Source organism: Neopsephotus bourkii, unplaced genomic scaffold, assembly GCF_033783945.1.
Source record: "Neopsephotus bourkii isolate Nb327-2 ecotype Australia unplaced genomic scaffold, CSIRO-AGI_Nbou_v1 NB_333, whole genome shotgun sequence".
In the NCBI taxonomy this organism is placed as follows: Eukaryota; Metazoa; Chordata; class Aves; order Psittaciformes; family Psittacidae; genus Neopsephotus; species Neopsephotus bourkii.
In genome coordinates this window covers 1,404,403-1,425,311 of record NW_026900839.1, presented here as the reverse complement: position 1 = coordinate 1,425,311, position 20,909 = coordinate 1,404,403, and the positions used below count along the sequence as shown (strand labels likewise).

At 45.2% G+C, this 20,909-nt stretch overlaps 3 protein-coding genes across 3 annotated transcripts; 1 reads left to right on the top strand and 2 right to left on the bottom strand.

The window, feature by feature from the left end:
* The first annotated feature begins 393 nt into the window (after nucleotides 1-393).
* On the top strand, nucleotides 394-4,297 carry DFFA (DNA fragmentation factor subunit alpha). The gene is made up of 6 exons (XM_061347971.1): nucleotides 394-523; nucleotides 959-1,120; nucleotides 1,236-1,366; nucleotides 1,938-2,127; nucleotides 2,488-2,642; nucleotides 3,355-4,297. Exons 1-6 carry the CDS (start codon nucleotides 427-429, stop codon nucleotides 3,556-3,558), a joined length of 939 nt encoding a protein of 312 aa, XP_061203955.1. The 5' UTR covers nucleotides 394-426; the 3' UTR covers nucleotides 3,559-4,297.
* A 923-nt stretch (nucleotides 4,298-5,220) lies between these two features.
* Nucleotides 5,221-8,760, bottom strand: CENPS (centromere protein S). Its single transcript, XM_061347972.1, has 5 exons — nucleotides 8,640-8,760; nucleotides 7,976-8,099; nucleotides 7,587-7,620; nucleotides 6,900-6,966; nucleotides 5,221-5,819 (listed from the first exon to the last, which is right to left on the bottom strand). The coding sequence occupies exons 1-5, from the start codon at nucleotides 8,748-8,750 to the stop codon at nucleotides 5,664-5,666; spliced, it is 492 nt and encodes a 163-aa protein (XP_061203956.1). The 5' UTR covers nucleotides 8,751-8,760; the 3' UTR covers nucleotides 5,221-5,663.
* Nucleotides 8,761-9,646: 886 nt separating this feature from the next.
* On the bottom strand, nucleotides 9,647-20,742 carry PGD (phosphogluconate dehydrogenase). The gene is made up of 13 exons (XM_061347970.1): nucleotides 20,680-20,742; nucleotides 19,884-19,959; nucleotides 19,305-19,484; nucleotides 19,112-19,177; nucleotides 17,887-18,005; nucleotides 16,619-16,688; nucleotides 16,153-16,287; nucleotides 15,817-16,006; nucleotides 13,141-13,271; nucleotides 12,516-12,649; nucleotides 12,070-12,169; nucleotides 10,475-10,597; nucleotides 9,647-9,949 (listed from the first exon to the last, which is right to left on the bottom strand). The coding sequence occupies exons 1-13, from the start codon at nucleotides 20,685-20,687 to the stop codon at nucleotides 9,830-9,832; spliced, it is 1,452 nt and encodes a 483-aa protein (XP_061203954.1). The 5' UTR covers nucleotides 20,688-20,742; the 3' UTR covers nucleotides 9,647-9,829.
* Between the last annotated feature and the right edge of the window lie 167 nt (nucleotides 20,743-20,909).

Genomic DNA, 20,909 nt, shown 5'->3' with positions numbered 1-20,909 from the left:
GAGAACGACTCGTGCGGTGAGTACCGGTCTCTGAGGCTCGGTGTGCGCTGCCGCTTTCGGCCTTGCCTCACAGGGAACAGTTCCTGCCTAGAAATGCCAGCTTTTTCCCGCATGGCATCACCATGCCACGGCTGCCAGGAGGCTAGAAGCACGGGGAGCACGGGTCCAACAGTGCAGGGCAACCTTTTTCAACTAGGTTGGAGAAGACCTTTAACATTATGAAGTCCAAATTAAACCACTGCCAACACTGGGCTTGCCGTAGCTTTCCTCCACATCGCCTCTGTAGAGACGCGGTGAGCCCACAAGAAAAGCACCGCTTCCTACTGCGGTGCCCATCCCGCAGCCCCTCGCTGGGCCCCGCACTTCCCGGCGCTCCCCGCGGCCAGTCCCGTCGCGCCCCGCGGCCGGGGTGTTGCGGGTGCGGTCATGGCGGGGCCGCTGAAGCGGTGCCTGGTGCTGCGGAGGGACGGGCGGCAGCAGCACGGCGTGGCCGCCTCCTGCCTGCGGGAGCTGCGCGACAAGGGTGAGCGGGGACTCCCGCCGGGAAGCCGGGTGGGAGGTGGCGGTGCCGAAGGGAGGTGGGGCAAGCGCGGCCGCCGAGGTTTGCATCGGGAATATGGGTCTATGGAGGGCAAAGTCGTGTGTATGCGCTGGTGTGTAGCACAATATGGAGACGGGTCCTGTATTACCGGGAGCCGCTTGTGTCCTGTGACAGCAACACATAGATCAGAGTGTATATATATATATATATTAGAATATATATCAGAATATATGTCAGAATTTTATATTTATCATAAGTACAGAATCACAGAGTGGTTTAGGTTGGAAGGGACCTTAAAGCTCACCCAGTTCCAACCCCTGCCATGGGCAGGGTTCCAAGCCCCATCCAGCCTGGCCTTGAACACTGCCACAGCTTCATATTTAATATTCGCTATAAGGATTTTCTCTTGTCTTGTAGCTAGTGCCATTCTGGCTATTGACAAGGAGAGGGAGCCCGTCACCTTAGTACTGGCAGAAGATGGCACCATTGTGGATGATGAAGATTACTTTTTGTGTTTGCCACCTGATACCAAGTTTGTGGCACTGGCCAAGAATGAAAAATGGTCCAGCATAAGCTCAGGTACTCTGTGGCTGAGGGAGCATGGAAGGGGAGGGGGACTGGAGTACACCTGGTGAAATGAAGCTGTCTCAGGTGGATCAGGAATGACCCATGAAGATGATGGCTCTTGTGTCAGACAGTGGAACAACCTGGCTCTCCGAGTCTATGGACGAAGTGGACAGTGCCGCAGAGAAGTGGAAGCAGCTAGCTAGGCAACTGAAGGATGATCTGTCCACTATCATCTTAATGTCTGAAGAAGACCTCCAGGTACAGTGGGAAAACCTCTCATTCCTGTCTTTTATCTGTTTATCTCAGTAGCTGGCAGATAACAGAATAAACAGCAAGATATCAAGCTGGATTCAGCTGCTGTTGTCTGGCTGTGGTGCTAGGGTCAAATTTCTCCTTGAGGGGAAACACACACCAGTGTCTGAGGAGGATGCTTTCCATCACTGGTTGTCTGCCACAGCATGTCTTTCCAATTCTGGCATTGGGAGCTCAAAAAGCCAGGATTTGGCCAAATGGCAACTGGGGCACGCTCCTTCGTTAAAACCAGCTTCCCAAAGGCCAGCTTTCCTTTGTGTATTCCTATGCACTCCTAAGAAGTGGTACTTTGATTGCCAGGAGTTGCCAGAATTTCTGTTAAAAATCCACACTTTCCTTGATGCTTTCTGGTACAAACTGGTGGAGTGCTCTTACAACCTAACTAGGCTGGAAGCTTTGATAAGAAACCTTCTGAAAGATGCCAGGGTTCCTGAAGGTAGAGGCTTGGTGTCTGTTCTGTAATCAGTGTAATGGAATGAGTTAATCCCTGTAACAGGAGCCCTCTCCTTGTTCTAAGGTGCTTATTGATGTACCACGTTCAGACCTGGCAGAAGAACTTGCCCAGAGTCAAACCAAAATCCAAGTGTTACAGGACACTCTGCAGCAGGTGCTGGACAGACGAGAAGAAGAACGCCAGTCAAGACAGCTCCTGGAACTCTACCTAAAGGCCTTGAAAAATGAAGACAGTATCTTAAGCAAAGTACCAGGTAAGGGGCAATTAGGATGCTAGAGAAGGAGCTTCTCACAGATGCCTGAAATAGTTGAGTAGAACAAGACAGAGTGAAGGCCTACAATCAAGTCACTTGCTTAGTAGCTATTAGTGTGGTTGAGGTAATAGCTGATATAGAATTCCCTGCTTGGGAAATAGCAGTCCTCCCCTCACTGCAGTGTTGCATTCCTCGTAGTGCCTGAAACTAGAATACTGGAAGAAAAGCTTAAGTCATATAGCTATCCTTAAGTGAGAGGACACAGGTAGACAGAATGCATGTCATTAATCTTAAAGCAGTCCAGGCCACTCTTGCTGTCCTCTGTTTGTCATGGGTTATAATGATTCTGCTACTTTTCAGAATCTGAGACTGTACCAAGAAAGGAGATGGATGTGGTTGACACGGGTACCAGCAGTACCAGCACCTCAGGCAAAACAGTGCTCAGTGACCAGATCCTTACTGCTCTGAAGGAGAAGCATGCTCCAGAGCTCTGCTTGGACAGTCAAGATCTCGAGGTGGGTGAGAATGACATAACCATAGCCTGGGAAATCTCTCCCTCTGAAAAGAGAGGCAATAGGACAAGCTGTCCTTGCTTCTAGAGGCTTTAATGTCAATATATCTCAGTCTCAAAGCAGTGAGATTTAATCTCTCTTCCTCAGTAACTACCCCCTGCTTGAAGCGTCTCTGTAAGGGCCAGCTGATTCTATTCCAAGTCCTCTGAAAAGCCACAAAATAATTCTGGTTTTAATCTTTACCAGATCATACCCAGCTAGTGTTTCAGCTGTCTTACCAGCAAGCTGGGGTTCTTTTTTTTTGTATGCAGATGCATCTTTTATACATCCCAAACCAAAATAAAAACCTCCGTATTTTGGAAAACGATGTAAATAAACCCAGAGCCTGGAAAGGAAAGTCTAGGTAAACTTTAGTCATTAGTCAATGTGTTCCTTCTAATGTTATGAACTTACTACTCTTGCTTTTCCCTGCTGTAGAAACCAAGTAATTGCTTCTGTTCCTCTGTAAATCTGACTATAGCTTCAGGCTCTGGGTGTTGCTAGAATATTAAAAACCTGCTAGCCTATGGGATAGATGATGAAAGCTGAGAACATCCTCAGTACCAACTACCAGTACTAAGCAGGTGTCTGTGCTGCTGTTCTGAGCATGGGCTGAGGGGTTAGTAGTGGTGGAGCATCAGTAGAAAAGACTGTTGGAAATCTTGCCTTGCCACAGCTGGTCTTGAAAGAAGACACGCAAGCCCTGGCCTTGGCTCTGAGATGGGACAAGCAGAAAGCTGAAGCTCTGCAGCGAGCCTGTGACCAGGAGCTCTCCAAGCGTCTGCAACAAGTGCAGACTTTGCATTCCCTAAGGAGCACATCAAAGGGCAAGAAAACACTACCCCTGGGAGACTGGGTTAGCTCAAAACGCAAAAAATAGACTGTGGTGCTGCTTGCAGTGTCTTTTTTTTGTATTAGAATCAATACAAGCAAAGATGTGTCCTGGGAGCCATAGTCTGCTGGTCATGCTGTGGTCACAGACAACTCAAATCTGGACATTGTCCTGAGGCTTAAACTGCCGTGATGATTCAAATCGTGTAACCAAAGGGATTTTGACTTTTTGCAGAAAACTAGAACAATGGGATTGCTAAACACAGCATGTAAAGGCTCAGCTTTGAATACCTGGTTGGGAGCCAGCAGCTTCCATCTGATAATGATGGATCTGGCTTTTGAAGCCCCAGGCAGTTTGCTTACTTTGTCCTCCTGCCATTTCCAGTGTAAAGGTTGGAAGACCTCTGGAGAAGACGCTTCAAGGCAGTTAATGAACAGGGCAGAAGGGTTAGCCAGCTGCTCTCTGGCTTTAAGCTCCAGCCTGGGATTGAGGAACTTGAATTTTCATGCTCATTTCATCAGCTGAAGTTAGTTCAAAGTCTTCTAACTTCTGTGCTTTTTCTGTAAGGAGCTCCTGCCTCCTGGGTGCCGTGTGTAACCACTAACTTGTGAAACATAGCAAAGGTGGAAATACTCGCTTTGTAAGGCTGTGGGCAGAAGATTTGGTTTTGGTCTGCCTGTATTACTCTCCTAATTATTAGTGTAAGGATCCTGATGCTTTTGTATTAACTGGCTTATTTTAAAATTTGTTGAAGTCTTTCTAATACCATTAAAACCTTTTTACCTTACTATTGGACTAGGTTTGATATTCCACCAGCTGCTATGATTAAAGAAGGTGCTGATAAGTACAGTATTGCCTTAATGCTAGAAGAAAGAGGAATTAAATACAGAAGTACTCTGTATTTAACTTGTTCAAAGTGTTTAGATAGAATGCATGTTCATAGTGGTGACACTGTACCAGAGCTCTCAGCTGGCTGTGCATTAACAGAACTTTGGAGGCATGCTCAGTCACACTGAAAGCTAATTACACTGCCCACCAATTGAAATAGCACGCAGTGAGCAGCCTAGCTGTCAGCAAGCTTTTTCTGTGAGCTTATGTCTCAGCTTGTGATCACCACTCCATTATGAACCAGTTTTTCAGTCTTGCTCAAAGCTGCAATGCTTTTGCTTCTTTCAAGCTCAACTTGGCAATTGAAATGCTATTCCTTAAGCTATACAAGAGGAAAGAAGCATTTTACCTGTGGTCTACTTAAAATAACATAGCATAATTACTTCAATTCTGTGTGTATTAGGAGTATTCAACTCACCTATTTCCAGGCAAGCACTGAGCTGGAGTCACAGAGACCATGCTGATCATTCCTGTAGGAAGGCAGCGGTGGTCCTTCCAATGTAGCCTCAAGGGAAAAACAAATGGAGGGGTTTCATATCTTATGCATATTTTAGACTATCCTTGGCGAGCATACATTTGCTTGATAATGTCTGCCCATGCAACAGCTTAAGCAGCCTTCTCATTTCACTTGGCTGCATGTGTCTGACACCTTAGGTCTTGAAATTTGCTGCTTTTCTGCTTTTGCATCAGCAGCACTTGGTATGGCTCTGACAGTCTTGCAGAGGACAATGGAGATGACCACCACTCCAGAGCCACGTTACCATAGTAAAGTTAGAAGTGTAGTGCAACTTACTGAAAGCACAGTCCACCAGCAGTCACAGGTGAGAAATGACACAAAACATATTTTAATTGTCAAGACAACAAATGAGAAATAGGGCAATTAACGAAAAATAAAATACATTAAGCAAAAATGGAAACCAGAAAGAAATCAAACAATTACTGGAGAAACCAATTAGGAGCATGGAGGCCATTGCACATACTGAGGTATTCTGGTCAGTGAAAATGTTCTGCTTTAAACTGTAAAGGATTTTCTTTTTAACAGTAATTTACTTTTTTGTGAGCAGTTAAGGCATTTTGGCTGTAAGCTTTACTGAATTCTGACACTTTCTGGTTTTGGAACAAGAAAAAAATCCCGCTAATTGTGTTCACCTAATAGCCTAAACATTCATTACCATTGCTAACCTGCAAGAGGAATCTTTAGTAGGCTAAGTGGTCCCTCTAGGACAGTAAGAGAAAATGACCAGAGACATTACTTGAAAGGAAAGTCATGCGATGTTGTAATCTTCACTTTCAGTCACAGCTGCTTCATGTTCCCCAGAGGTTCTTCCTTCCTTAACTGCATTGAACTTCTTTTTCTTCTTCTCCTTTTGCTCCATGTTATTTAACGCAAGCTCTTCACTCTTCTCAGTGATATACTTGAGCTGTGAACAGTAAACTAATCAGTTACCTACTAAGAAGTTCATTTATTCCAGAGAAAACAAATATTTAAGAGAAACTAGCAGGGCAAAATCTTACTTCAAAGAAGACAGACTCCATAAAAGCTGACAAACATCAATTAGGTTTAATTCTTACACAAAGCCCTCGGTCTAAGCTGGACATCCTCAAATACTGAAATGCCCTGGCAAGGGTTTATAAATGTATAACATTTCTAGACATCCATGTATAACATGTATATATAATAATGTATAACATGTTCTAGACATCCATGTCTAGAACCAAGAGAGCAACAGCAGCAGTTACTCAAGAGTTGTAGTTTGCTAGGATATAACCTGAGTACAAAAACACTACGAGATTCCTGTGCACCCACTTGACACAAAGAGCACACAGTTGTTTAGAACACAAAATTCAGCTCCAGTTTTTCCCTTCTCAGGGAAGTTCATGTCGTATAGTCCAAATCACATGTGGAATGAAAAACTCTCACACAAACTGAAAATTAGTATTAGAAATATTCTTCATGGAAAGACTTACAGGTATGTCGTAACAGATCGGTGACTTTAAGTCAAAGAACATCATACAGAGCAGCACATAAGAGCATACAATAAAATGAATCATCCCTGTATTGATGTTATGAAACTTGGGACCTCAAGGTGTTTAAATCCTAAAGTATTTACTAAATACTAAAGGTATTCCTGACCTTAGGCTAAAAAAAGAAAGGAACACAACATTAGGGAAAAATACCCAAGTGAATTACTTCCAAGGCTGAAAATGTTGCAGTGTGTCTGTCTATTGCACTCTGTACATGGAACCTAAGCAGCCCTATTGCAACCAGAACATTGCTGCTTGAATTGCTATGAGACCTATATTCCCACAGTGAGGCACAGTGTCATGAAGCAAAATAAGATGAAAAGTTAAAAATCACTGGACTGTGCCTGTCATCATCAATTATCCAGTGAAATTGCTTAAGCAACAGTTGCTTCATTGTCTACAGCCTTCATTCAAATGCTCTTAGGAACTAGACAATGTTTTAAGAGTAGTGCAAGACAAAATACAGTGAAGCTCACCAAGCAACTGCTTCTCCTAGCCAAGAGCTTCACATCTTCTGTAGTGATTGTGCTTCGCTTTGCATGCCTGCATAAAATTAAAAACACCCCTTAATGTGTTTGCCCACAGTGGTTGTAAGAGGCCTTACAGCATCTAATTCAACACTAACTAAAGGGGTTGATAGGGCCCCAGTAAACCAAACATGCCTGTCTTTTCCAACTCTAACATGCAAAAACCTGTTTTACACATTTGTATGTGCACACCTAAATTCCCACACTTCCTGTGTAAAAACCGTGGAATTAGCAACCACAGCTTCAAGCAACACTGGTCCGTTCCCTTTTAACTTGCCTGTGTATCACTGTGTTGACTCCTTAAAGCATTCCCTTATCTCCCTGGACAAACCAGATGAAACACAGGCATGCTAGTGAGCATCTGTCCCTCCCAAACCATCCAGTACCGCTATGTATCAATGCATTTGACAATTAGATACAGGCAGTAGTCTAAACAGTCACTTGTACCACATAAATGAACTTCCAAGGTCAGGAAGAACCTGGAAGGTAACTATCTATTTCCTAACTTCACAGCCACTACTTATCAGCCAACAGACCCCCTTAAACCTTGAATTCCAAACTGTATTTTACAGGTTATCCAGTAATTGGAGCTGAACACCCAAAGCCTTTGCAGCAACCAAGTGTTCCAGTACCTACCTTGCAAACATTTCAAGGTCTTTTGCAAAGTTCTCTGGAGAAACAAAGACACCACATATTTTAAAAGGCTAACCCTGAACAGGAAGAGATAAATAACACGGTTCTAGCTGTTACAAAGGCGTTAACGACAAATTACCCAAGTTAGTAATGCGAAGTGACCATAACTTGTTATTACACGCCACTCTTGCAGAGGGCAGGGGGCTCACACGCTATTTCCACACCCATTTAAATGCTTTTTCCAGGTCTGAAAAACAGTCACTTCTCGTACTTTTAAAGATTCAATGCAAGAAACAGTGCCCCAGCAATGCGGAGCTCGCGCGTTATGTTTCTAAAGCATTATTCTCCCGTAATTGCTCTTAAACAGATAGCTAATGTGCAAACGGCGGTACCACACTGCCTGAAGGTGATCTCCGAAATAGCTGCAATGGTTTGTTTGCTGAATTGCACGTCTTTATCTTCTGCAACCTCCTGACACAGGCAGCCAACGGTGTAGTGAACCGCAGCCTTCAGTCTCTGAAAGGATGCAAGCACAGGTCAGTCCTCTGCAGGCTGAGACACTGCCTCCTGTGTTAATCACTAAAACTTATCAAAAGGACGCCAAAAAGAAACTGCCAGAGGGGAAGCTGAGCTGAGCTCTTAGGCAGAAGCTCTTCCCTGTGAGGGTGCTGAGGCGCTGGCACAGGGTGCCCAGAGAAGCTGTGGCTGCCCCATCCCTGGCAGTGTTCAAGGCCAGGTTGGACACAGGGGCTTGGAGCAAGCTGCTGTAGTGGTAGGTGTCCCTGCCCGTGGCAGGGTTGGAGCTGGAGGAGCTTTAAGGTCCCTTCAACCCAAACCATTCTAGGAGTCTACCATAAGCGACCATTTGCAGACCCCAACGCACCCCAGAACACATTAATCGTTCAATGGCCCACACTCCCTTACCACCCTCCTCCTCCTCCCGTTCCCCGGGCTCCATCTTGTCCCGACCGGACCCTTCCCTGGCGGCGCTGGGGCCAGCCCAGCACGGCAGGAGCGGGACCGGAGCTGTGGGGCCGAGTTCCAAGCCCCCCGTACCTGGGTGTACAGGAGCCGCTCCTCACCGCCCGCCGCCTCCATGGCACCGCCCTCAGCGGCCCGGCTCCGTTTCCCGCCCAGAGCGGCGGGGCGGGGCTGCGCCGCCGCCATGTCATGGCGGGCGGGCTGAGGGAAAGGGGCGGCCCTGAGGGAGCCGCTCTGCGGCTGTTCGTGTGCTTGCAGTTACCGGTATCACCGGCGGGTTGCCGGTGGTTCGATAGAGCTCCTACATCTTACAATGCAACCTGCACAACAGTTGCTTTGAAGTAATCTTTAGCTAATTATAGAGGTATTCCGGCAGTAAGTTGGTGTTTTAGGAATAAATGGAACAAAAAATACAAGAATCAGTGCACAGCACAAAATTTAACACTTCAGAGGTTATGAGGGAAAATAAAAAGCGCAGGGGGATGTTTTTAACTGAAATAAGGTAAATTTAGCTTAGAAATTAGGCACCCTGGTGAATTTTCCTGCCTGAAGATGGGAGCGGCATTGCAGGAAGGGGATATAAAATACAGGCAGTTTTGCAGGGTATCTTTAACCGCCCCATGGGAAGAGGAGGAAAAGCAGCAGGGAGATTAGGAAAAACAGCTATGGCAACAGGTTATGCCAGAGCTTAAAACTGGGAACCACCGCTGGGAGGGAGACTGACTTGGTGACAGGAATACCCTGACCTGCATTCAGGTGTTTCCATGATCCATCCCACTCCATACCGCAGAACAAACGGAGCTCACAGTGTGAACGACTGTGTGCAGGTGAGTGCCCAGGAATTCATCCTTAAAGCAACCAAACCAGGCCTTTACCTCCCTGGCATCGTGTGCAGTGTCACTGCGCTGTCTGCCTCTCTCCACTTTATCAGCTATGGAACAAGTCATCTTTCTTGATCCCTATGAGTTTATGCACTATAATGCAATAAAAGTATTATCGTTATAAAGTGTATGCTATTAAATACTGCATAAAGACATTTTAGCCAGTTTTGGCCAGCAGCAGTGGAAGTACAATGCCTCAACGCATTTATAAGCTAATTTATTTAGCTTTCTTATGTTATATATATAGATATATATATGAAATATACCCACAAGTCATTACAAAAGTGTCTAAACATAAGTTCTAGCACAGTACAGTAAAAAGTGATATTCTAGGAGGAACATCTGAGATCTACAGTATCTTGTCTTCAAGAGGAGTGATTTCTATTACACATTGTAGGCAGAGGAGGACACACTTCCTCCATGGCCTGTCCAGTTAGTATGGATAAATACGCCTGGCTTCGATAACAACTCGTATGTATGTGCACCAAAGTAATCACGCTGAGCCTAGAATAAGAACACACACAAAACAGGCACATGAATATCACAGTCATATGAGTACCAGAAGTTGTACCGACTGATCCTTGACTCTAGAAATACTAGAAATAACATCTGACTCCTGTATTATAGCATTCAAACTTATTATTAGCAAAATCACTGCAATGAAACAGTTACTAATACCCAGTAATTATGTGTCCTGTAGAAAAACAAGTGTACTATTTCATCTAAAAACCAAGCACTTACATCCAAAGGTTCAAAGATAGTTCTTTATAAAGGATTTTCATGCAAAGATATGTTACTCTTGGTTCTAAGATGGAACACTAACACATGCTGGATACTGTCATACCAGTATCTCCAGTCTCACAGTATTTTATTGCCAGGAATTCCAGGTTTAGCAGAATTATATTAGGCAATCCATACCTTTATCTTTACAATGAAGTGCTTAGGACGTATCACAATCATGGCCTTTAGACCAGTATCTAAGTAACAACATGATCGTATTGCAGCAGCCAAAAGAAGACCTGTACCTACCTGAATCAGGTTAGCTGGTAATATTTCATGCCTGTATCCATCATAAAAGGAAAGTGCTGTGGTGAAGCAGGGCATAGGGATCCCAATCTGTACTCCCGTACTGATCACACGTCGCCAGGAGTCCTGGAAGAGAGGAAAAGGGCCGGGGGCAGAAGCTAATCACTGCTTGCTCAGAGGTATGTGCAGGCTATGAACTATTCTAGTACCATAGCATTTGCTGTTTCACATTATATGAAATCTGATGACCAAGTCTGAGGAAATTCCCAATTTTATGTAAAAAAAGGTTGATCCAAAATAACGGCAAGTAAGAAAGAGTTAACAATGAGGACAATAAGGGTGCAGACATACACTCCATGTGCCATCCAACCACAGCCTCGCTCATGAATGCTGTTGTTTCACATAAATACGGTCAGTGCATCCCAAAAACATGAACATAGTGAGGAACACATTGAACAAACTCTGAGGCACTTTCAGAACCTCTCATCAAGCAGAGCACAAAGCCTTCCCCCCCAAAGGCATGTCAGAACAATACTTCAACAGACATGTGGATAATCCTCATTTAACTGTATATCTGATCTAACAACCTGCACAGAATATTCGGTTTTAGTTAAAAGAATTATGACTCATAATATATGACTTCTTTGTTGGGCAGATAATCTGGTTTTAGTTATTCAGATGGAGTCTTTTGGACTCCACCCAAATCAGGACACTGTTTGGACAGACCTAGGTCTAATGAACAGTGGGTCTGGAACACTGTTATTCTGGTGCTACTGCAAACAATGGTAATAGAACAGAGCTTTATACTCTGGCAAAACTGACACCTAAGCACATGGCAGGCACCCAAGACAGGGCAGTGATGAGAATGTTCACGCAGGCTAGACATTTTTTCCTCACTGTGGTTCTTTGGAATTGCTACATTTCTGCCTAAGGCTTTTCTGTAACAGTAAAATGGAAACTGATTCTCTATAGTAGCCTGGCTAGTATGAAAGAGAACCATGACACAACAAGGACTCGGGGTTCATTTCCCCCCCGGCGATTACCTTTAGGTTGACAGTATGAATACACCTGAGAACATCATACAAGGTCTCAGTTCATTACCTGGTGTATCTCGATGCTTATTTAGGAAGTAGCACTTTAGTGATGCACCCTCCTCTTCTTTTTCTCACTTATTTATAACATTCTCCAACTATCTGAAGAAACCAAGGCAGGAGGCCTTGGTAGGCATTTTTTCAAGGACAGGTCACTAATCCTCATATATGCTCATATTCTCATCTGGATCTCACTACAGCCTGCCTCATCACCATAACCTCCTTGATCCATTTCAACCAGCTTCAAATTTTTCCCATCGTGATCCTCTAAGACTGGTAATTCCTACTAAACAAGGGTACCTTGAAGCCATAAAGAATTCCTACACCCATACGTTATGTGCATACAAACACACCGTCCCAAAGAGCTTAAGGATTGTTTAGAGATCTTTTGGATTAAGGATGCAATATAAATAGGTTTCCACAGTGTTCTCTACATTTTCATTTTTCAGTCTAAACATACTTGTGAAGGTAACTCCTGGGAAAGAAGCTGAGGAAGTAGGAACTCACCTGACAGTTTTCAACAGCTGTCTTAAAGAAATTATCCAACAGCAAATTCTGGAGCTCAGGGTTTCGATCAAAAGCATCTTTGATTTTTCCCAGGAACACACTAGGCAGAACACATGTAAACCAGGAATAAAATTTCACAGCTTCTAACAAAGGCCCAGAATCTAGAACCTACAGGGTCAAAATGTGACTCAGCCAGATTCAGATTCTAAACACTGGCAAAGATGCAAACAAAGACTGAAGAAAATCTGTAGTAGTAGAAAAAGCCAACAGAAAATTGGCTTTACCTGGTAACATTCAGTGCCATCTACACACAGCCTCTCAGTATCTTACCAACAGATTAACTCCATGGGAATTCCCAGAAAACCTTTAGGTTTGTAGTTTATGAGATGCTAGACTGAAATTGCCTCCTCTCCTCCCCTCAGCAACTACATCACTGTCTCAATTACCTTCTGATGATGCAGCCTCCTCTCCACATCAGTGCAATGCCACCATAATTCAGTGTCCAGCCAAATTCTTTGGCTGCTTGTCTCAGCAGCATGAAGCCTTGAGCATAAGAGATAATCTTGGAAGCATACAGGGCCTAAAAAACATAAATAAATCACGTTCCAAGTGAAGTTCCACAAAGCTGAACGAGAAACTTCACAGCCTGCATGTTCTGTTAGTCCACATCTCATCAGGAGTGAGTACAGCAGCCACATTCCAGCTGAGAACCAAAATATCCTTTGTAATTGTTGGAGAGTTTGGTCTCAACAGAGACACGTCAAAAGCCATCATCCCCACTACAAAGATGAGTCTTGAGGGGCAAAAAAGTAAGCTCTGCACCACAGGTAGTTGTCACAGACTACTGTGGCTTAGGCTTGAATTCCTTCAGGACTATTCTTGGACAGGAAAGGAATCGGTCACTTTAAGCTTTGTGGACATCACTAGACCATGCACGATGGGCCAGCTGAAAGCAGGAACCAACTGTCATGAAATGTAAACACAGGAGCTCCTCACCAGGGCTTACAGCACCCCAAAACCTGCTTTCATATGCAGCTGTAATACAGCACTCTGGCAAGCACAATGCCTCACCTTGCGTATGTCCTCCAGAAAGGCCTCCTTGTTCCCACTGAACTGCTTTGTTTTAGGCCCATGCAGCAGCTTACTGGCCTGTACTCTCTCATCCTTGAGGGACGACAGGCACCGTGCAAACACAGCTTCACCTTGAGAAAGGGGAGAAAAGGGGAGAAAATTCAGCATCACTGTTAAGGTCTGAGAGCTTGCTAAGTTCTCAAACACACAGTGAGAGGCACCACTGAACGATGAGACACATACACAGTGAAGCAGTCAAATGGGAAGAGAGGTGCACACTGAATTATTTCAACAGCATGTCTGAGGGACCAGACTGTCACTCAGCATAATCCCTGGGTACATATTCACTGATACAGCTTTCAAATGATAAAGAACAAAAATCACAAGTTATCCACATGAAAATTTATCTTCAGGAATCTCCATCAGCTCCTGATATTTTAAGACTTTACTTTAAGATCTCTATCTATAAAAGGCAGTTATGCTGCAGTCTAGGGACAGGAAAGGCTGAAGACTTCACCAAGTATTGTATTGTTTGAAGATAAAAAGCTGTTGCATAAATGGCAATTCACATTAACTAGATCAGCTTTGAAATGCACACAAAAGTGATTAAAACCAAGAATAAGTCAGCTGGCTAGCTTACAAGAGGAAATAAGTTTTACTAATCTGGTAGGCCCACACCACTGGTATTCAGAAGCCCATAAGAAAGTTTTATAACATCACTAAGTAGGTTACTAAATGTCATTTATCAGGGCTAAAGACCTAGCCAAGCAGTACCTTCAGCTCCTAAACAGAAAGCCTGAATGCCAGTCTCTTGATCTGGCTCAGTCAATCCCTAATCATGCTGGTTTAAGTGGTATTTATTTGTGATTGAAGATGGTATTGTTAAATGGGGGGCTGTGGGGGGGTGTGTGTGGAAATTTCCTTTCCAGCGTCTGACAGAAGGAAAGCAATCAAGGTTATTGTAGTCTTCATAGGGAACTTTTCTTCCACCTTTAAGTGAGTCAAGAATTACAAAAAATAAACAGAAAACCAAACCCCACCAAACAAAAACGAACCCACAAAAATCCCAAATAAAAAGACAAGCAAATAATGTTTCCACGAGATTCTGGACGCTCCCTGCAGTAGGATAAATAGGTTGTATGAAAATCAGACCTGCCTCTTCTCCATTTCTGCATAAACTTCCTTCTACGCTGGGGAGAAGTGAGAGGGGAAACCAGGAAAAAGCAGGAGCAGCATGACTCTGCTTTTACCAGAAGCCTGCAAGTCGTGAGTGTGCAGTCACACCAGACAGCAGCTGCCCTAACAGCAGCCATGTTTGCACAAGGGCTATTGCACGTCCGTCCCTATCAACTCATCGTTACTCAACAGAGCTCTGCTGGAGCTGCAGAGCACTGCGGAGGGAGTGTCTCCTCCACCCTTAATCTGCACAAAAACCCCAAAGGGAAGAACATTCACAGCATGGGTGAGAAACACTGTTTCAAGCCTAGAACTGAAATACTGTAGCTGTTGTAAAATAGTAAAGCCATTTATAAAACTTGTTTTATCAAAATACGCCCTTGGAACACAGCCACATTTCTCTGATAGTTATTACTGCAGTTACTCTCTCTCAGCCTGCTGAATATAGGTTTTCTGCAACTATATTTGTATTTTGTGTTTTTGTAATGCAAAAGGACTTGACCAGCTACGGCAAAGGAAAAAGAGGCAGTGAAAGCATGAAAAGTAAAGCCAATCAGAGAGCAAAGAACCTGTCAAGTCATCTCATTTACTCAACAGGAAAGACTACATTGGACCTGTGGTAAGACAACACTCTGTTGCTGATGTATTGCTACTCCTGTGTCACAATCCCATTCAGAGGCCATAAAGTTTAGTTCACATGACTGTTAGACACATGCATGAGCAGGTAAGTTCTCACACTTCAGGGATATAATTCAAAGCCATTACAAAATACATTTCCATCATTAGCTTGGCTTTGGATCAAAAGCTTTATTTGCCACAAAACAAAAACCAGCAGCACTCCAAGCATATAAAGAAACACCACAATCAACTGTTGTGGTGGAAAAACTGCCACTCTCCTCAAATAATTTGTCTGTGCTTCCAAACCGTACTGCAGCCCTGCCCTTGTGTTCCTGTTTAGTCACACTAATGCTGGGTTAGGCAAGTTATACTGAAACATAGAAACAGAAAACTTAGGTAGATATCTGAGAAACAATCCTTATGCCTTTAAGAAACATCTAAGTACTTATTAAGCAGTGGCCAAGCAATGGGGTTTTGAGGCTGTCCTGCCTTTTTTCTTTATTTTTAACATTTCTAAGGCTCTGATGGGCTTTGGAGTAGCAGATAAGGTGGAGGATTATTGAGAGGGACCCACTGATTAATGCCATCAATCTACCATAACACTTCAAGCACAACACATCACCAAGTCATGGTCAGCACTGTGAAGACACTATGGACAAATGCATGGTAACAGGAGCACTGACATTTGAGGGTAACAAGGTAAAAAAGCCCAGCAAAAAAAGCCAGTAACAGCTCTCAAGGGCAACGAGACTGCAGCTGCTACATGGAGAAGAGCTGCTTCTGTGCACCAAGCCCTAGCACGAGCTCATGGCTGGGGTTACCTATTATCATGTTCATACCATGCAGGTAGGAAAGACAAGGGCAGATCAAGGAACTGGTTACCTATGAGTGTGACGGGGACTCCATACTCCAGGGCAGAAATTGCTGTCCACTTCCCTGTCCCTTTTTGTCCAGCACTGTCCTTGATCTTTGGGAGGAGGTACTTGCCATCACTGTCTTTGAATTTGAGAATATTGGCTGTGATTTCAATCAGGAAAGAGTCCAGCTCTGTCTTATTCCATTCCTGAAATACCTGGAAGCAGAGGAAAAGTGCAGAAGACACGTCAGAAAAACAGACTTCATGTATATACAGCAGGTTTACCCATGCCCAGCTGCCTCCCTCAACAGCAGACAGCCACCATGGCTCAAGATGGCAAGACACTACAAACTACGGCTCACCTTGGACATCTCATCATGCTCCATGCCCAGCACATCTTTCATCAGGTGATAGGCCTCACAGATCAGCTGCATGTCTCCGTATTCAATCCCATTGTGCACCATCTTCACAAAGTGTCCAGCACCCTCATCTCCAACCTGTCAGGAAACATCAAAAATGCCATCAGCAACAGCGCTGTCACCACGTGCAGCATTTCATACCTGCCCCTGGCTTCCTTCTGCCTAAAGGAAGGAAGGAAACCCAGAACTAACTGGAAACACCGAGTCACAAATCCGTCTAGCTCCCCCAGCATGTCTTTCCATTGTATGTGCTAAATTCTCAGAGATGGTAGATCTGAATTGAACACAGTCAGCCAGAAAATCAACCCACTGATGTTTCTGGTTTTATTAAGGACAAGCACATGTACGTTTCAACAACCTAAGCATGGATCTAACCACAAGTTAAGGACAGTATCAAATAAATATTTACCCAGTCACAACAAGGCTCCCCAGATCCCACTTTAGCAGCAATGCTTTGAAATATGGTCTTGATGTGGGGCCTGTGGGGAGAAATAATATGCCTCAGCAGATAGGCAGAGGACACAAACACCAAAAGAAGTGTAAAACAATCCATTGGTATGATACAGCTTTCTGTAACCTGCCGACAGGCAGCCTGGGGTGAGGGTGTGCTGGCCACGCAGCAACATCAAATAAAAGATACCCCTTTCTGTTCTATAGCCACAAGAAAAATCCAGGGTGATCTAGAGGAAAGGAGGGAAGAAACTCCATGAATGTAAGTCAGGATACACCTCTCTGCATTACTGCAGGAATTAGGAGCTTTTGGCATGGACAAGCTCCCAGGTGTAGTAAACTGCCTACTCAACAGGACAGCAATAGAATGCCAAGCTGGGAGCAACCTAAAGCGATCACTTGGAAAGGAGCATGGGTGGCACATGGGTTGTGGGTGCTGGGGAATGGTTAGGGGGGCAATATTCAGGTAAGGGTGGCAAAGAGAAGCTGTCTTTACTGAGCTGTCATGTCAAAGAGACGATCACACAGTAGATCACTGTTATGTTGTCTCTGGATTTGTGCCATCAAATTTGAACAGGCTGATACTGGTATGAAATGCTAACGTAAACGGACAGGGACTTAATAGATTCTACAGCTCAGGTAAAGCCTGGGCATGCCTTTTCATTCCACATTTACAGAGAGAATGGGCAGCCAGGGATAAACCCTAATATGAACACTGATGTACGGTCCTTTACAGTCACATGAGTACAAAACAGCGCAGCAGCATGGCAGAAACTTGCTAAAAAATAAAGCATTGAATAGTACGAACACGTTCTGAAGCCTCCTTTGATGTGTATGACTGCAGGGGTGTTTGCTGCTGCCTGTTCCATTGTTAACAGCTTTCTAAGTCCATAGGGGACCAAAAGGAAAATCATAACCAAGAAATAGTACTTGTTTAAAATGTAAGCACACATTTCTCCCTCCAGATTTATGTAGGTATTACTTTTGCCTGTGGATTGCTGGGAGAAAAACCTGCCTTTGTTCTGCCTGCCACGAAAGCTCAGCAGGGCCCCATGACTCCAGCTAGGTTGAGAAATCTTGAGCCTTGAGGAAGTGAGATGGCAACATATCTTGTTCTCTCCACACCCACACCCTCCTTTTTCCCTCCCTCCCTCCCTCAGCTCTCAATGTGAATAGAAGACAACTGTTGCAGGCCATTCTGAAGAGAATATACCAGCTCATGCTTACCAGGCTTCTTTGGCTCCTCCTGGCATGAGTGAAGGACCGTATCTGGCACCCTCCTCTCCACCACTAACACCACTTCCGACAAACAGGATGCCCTTTGCCCGTAGCTCCCTACAACGTCTCTGGAACAAAGAGCAGAGCAGCATTATTTAATTTCTTTCAGTGCCAGAGCCTTACAAATGAGGGTTATTAATTCAGACCTAAAATCAGGTTTTCAGTTCTGCTTTGGATGTGCTAGAAGATAACCTCAGAGAAAGCTTGCACATACACCAAAGTGAGCATTAGGAAACTTCCTGTTGCTTTGATACAGATCCTTGCAAAAGAGGCATGCTGAGAAAGAGAAGTCCTTACAAGCACCAGACAGAAAGGAGCAGTACTGAGGCTGAAAAGGGCTCACAATTCACTGCCAGGTAATACTTCTGTGGGGGAGGCAGATTAGGCTCAAGGTGGAGTTGTTGAGTTCATTACAGAGCAAAGGTGCAAGCGTGGACAACTGTAAGGGAAACTAATTCCCTGCGTGGGAGAGAAGCACAGGCTGAGATCCCTAAGAGGAGCTGCAAGCCCCCTGAGTGTTAATCCTCATTTACTGCCGGGTTTTGACTCTGGCTTGGCCAGCTCACTTATGCAAGAGCAGGATGCCAAGGCAGAAAGACTAATACCAGCTCCCCTTCTAAAATTCACAAGTACTGATTTGAATGCAGTACTTTCATGTAAGCATCCCAGATATGCAACATAACTTCTGTAGTTACAGCCTCATCACAAGCAGGCTTTTGTTTTAGGTTTTTTTAAATGAAAAACAGAGAATCACTCTGCTGTTTCCATTACCAAGGCAGCCAAACCAGCAGTTCTGTCTCACTGAATTGTCCCGTGGTCATGTAGGATGGAGATAAAACAACAAACCTAGAAGTGCCCTTTTCAAATCTTCCTGAAAACTCTTTAACATTGTAAGAGGAAATTTTCTAATGGCCTTCACTCCTTAAAGGATGACAATAAAAACATTACTTGGTGATGTGGGCAACTCCACAAAAGTATACTTATAGAACAGTTCTTAACTACTGTAATAACTGCTTCTTAATAAGCTGCATAGCTCAGTTTTGCAGAGGTAACTCAGTGTGGCCTTCCCTGAGCAGAGGGGAGATGACATCTTATTGACTGACTATTCTGACACTCAGAGCAGAAAGAATCATGTGTATTTTATTCACCTGCTACAGGCAGAAAGCACGCTTACCGTGGTATCTCTATACTCAGAATTCCCACCATCAATTATGATGTCTCCAGTCTCCAGCAACGGCACCTGTCAAAAGGAAATCAGCATTTAGTTTTTCTCCACGATTTCAAACCCTCTTTAATGATGATGTTTCCAGAGGAAACACCTCCAAAAGACAGCAAGCAGTCACAGGCAGAAATAATGCCTGCCTCACCAATTTATTGATGAAGTCATCCACTGCAGTTCCAGCCTTCACCAGCAAGATAATGCGACGGGGCTTCTTTAGCTTGGAGACCATCTCTTCCAGGCTGTGCGCACCGATCACTTTGGTACCTTTGGCTTCATTGGCCAGAAAGTCATCCACTTTGGAAACCGTCCTGTTAAAAGCACAGACCTGGGGGAAGCAAGAAGACAAGTTAAAACTGCCAACAGAGCAGTTCCTTTAGCTCATGCTTCAAAAGCAAGGTTCAACATCATGTACTCTCCCACTTCTACCTACCCTAAAGACACAGAGCAGAGGGATGCAGCTGCAGCGGGCCTGCCAGTACCTTGGGAAGTTATAAGTAATGGCCAAGCCCAAAACAAACTTCAGGACAAACCCATACATAACTAACACAACGGGTGGCCAGTGGAGTGCAGGCCTGCACTGCCTGTTTTCTCTGGAAACAAGACAAAGGACAGCCTAGGCCATAGCTAAGAGGAGGAAACAACATACATTACACCATCACAAGGAACAAAATGCTCAGTTCCAATCCCAAGTCTGCCTTTCTCAACAATGGTTTCCTCTGCTTACCACGAAGCCATGGTCGTTCATATTCAATATGAGGTTTTGACCCATCACGGCCAGTCCAATCAAAGCAATGTCAGCTCTGAAATGTGGAAGAAGAAAAGAGCCAGGTAAGCCTCATTAGCAGTGATATATAGTCTCATTAGCACTAGGAGATACCGTCAGGCTGCAGCACACACTGTGAATTGACTCTAGGTTATTACAGCAAGGGATCTTGTGGCTCCCAGTCAGCACAGCAGGCAAAGCAGATACCAACATGTACCTGCTTCAGCTCACCAAGAGCTCTTCCTGAACACCGAGACACTGAGAAACCACTAAGAGAAACAGCAGCAGAATGAAGTGAGCGGCTGTAATGTGTCATTGCTGCACCCAGCTCCACACTGCACACTAGAACACCGTGTCAGGACACCACGGACATTTGCTTTCGGATTCGGGGCGGGGGGGGAGCAAAGAAAGAGGGAAACAGGATGCCCTGCTAGAGGCTGCCCAATTCAGCTTGCAAGGAGCAACGAATCCCAACCCGTCCCCTCCTATCCCTCTGGTCAGGACCGAGTTTCCTGCCCCGCAGCCACCGCTTCACACCCGATCGCTCCCTGGTTCTCTCAGGAAACCTCCCGGCCCATTCTCCTCATCGCCCCTCAGCCGCCGCAGGACCTCCAGCGGTGAGAGCCCACCCCGCCGCCGGCCGCCCCCAGGCCCACCCTCCTCTTCCTTCCGAGACACAGAACCGGCCCGGGGGGCAGCGGGGACCCCTCAGTTCCCCTCAGGGCCGCCCCTCAGCTCCCCCCCCGCCCTCACTCACTGGGCCATGGCGGCAGCGACGGCGGCGGCTCCCAAGGCTCGGCCTGAGGCGGGACAGAGCCCGGCGGGCCCTCAGCCGCGTGGGCGGGGCGGGCTGGAGCGACGCGCGATCATTGGCTCTTCCGGAGAGCCCCGCCCTCCAACCATGGGCCGATGTGGTTGTGGCCCCGCCCTCTTAAAGGGGCAGAGTGCGGGCGGGGCAACGGCAGGAGCTGGGCGGAGCGCGGCCCC

What these genes read in the sequence shown, in the direction of transcription:
- DFFA (XM_061347971.1), top strand. Translation starts at nt 427, where the DNA reads ATGGCGGGGCCGCTGAAGCGGTGCCTGGTGCTGCGGAGGGACGGGCGG. An exon ending in TGTCTGAAGAAGACCTCCAG is followed by an intron (nt 1,367 to 1,937) that starts GTACAGTGGGAA and finishes CCTTGTTCTAAG; the next exon opens with GTGCTTATTGATGTACCACG. An exon ending in TATCTTAAGCAAAGTACCAG is followed by an intron (nt 2,128 to 2,487) that starts GTAAGGGGCAAT and finishes GCTACTTTTCAG; the next exon opens with AATCTGAGACTGTACCAAGA.
- CENPS (XM_061347972.1), bottom strand. Translation starts at nt 8,750, where the DNA reads ATGGCGGCGGCGCAGCCCCGCCCCGCCGCTCTGGGCGGGAAACGGAGC. An exon ending in GACCTTGAAATGTTTGCAAG is followed by an intron (nt 6,967 to 7,586) that starts GTAGGTACTGGA and finishes AATTTTATGCAG; the next exon opens with GCATGCAAAGCGAAGCACAA. An exon ending in CTAGGAGAAGCAGTTGCTTG is followed by an intron (nt 5,820 to 6,899) that starts GTGAGCTTCACT and finishes TACTGTTCACAG; the next exon opens with CTCAAGTATATCACTGAGAA.
- PGD (XM_061347970.1), bottom strand. An exon ending in AGTCCCCGTCACACTCATAG is followed by an intron (nt 13,272 to 15,816) that starts GTAACCAGTTCC and finishes CCCTTTCTCAAG; the next exon opens with GTGAAGCTGTGTTTGCACGG. An exon ending in GGAGGCTGCATCATCAGAAG is followed by an intron (nt 12,170 to 12,515) that starts GTAATTGAGACA and finishes TGTTCTGCCTAG; the next exon opens with TGTGTTCCTGGGAAAAATCA.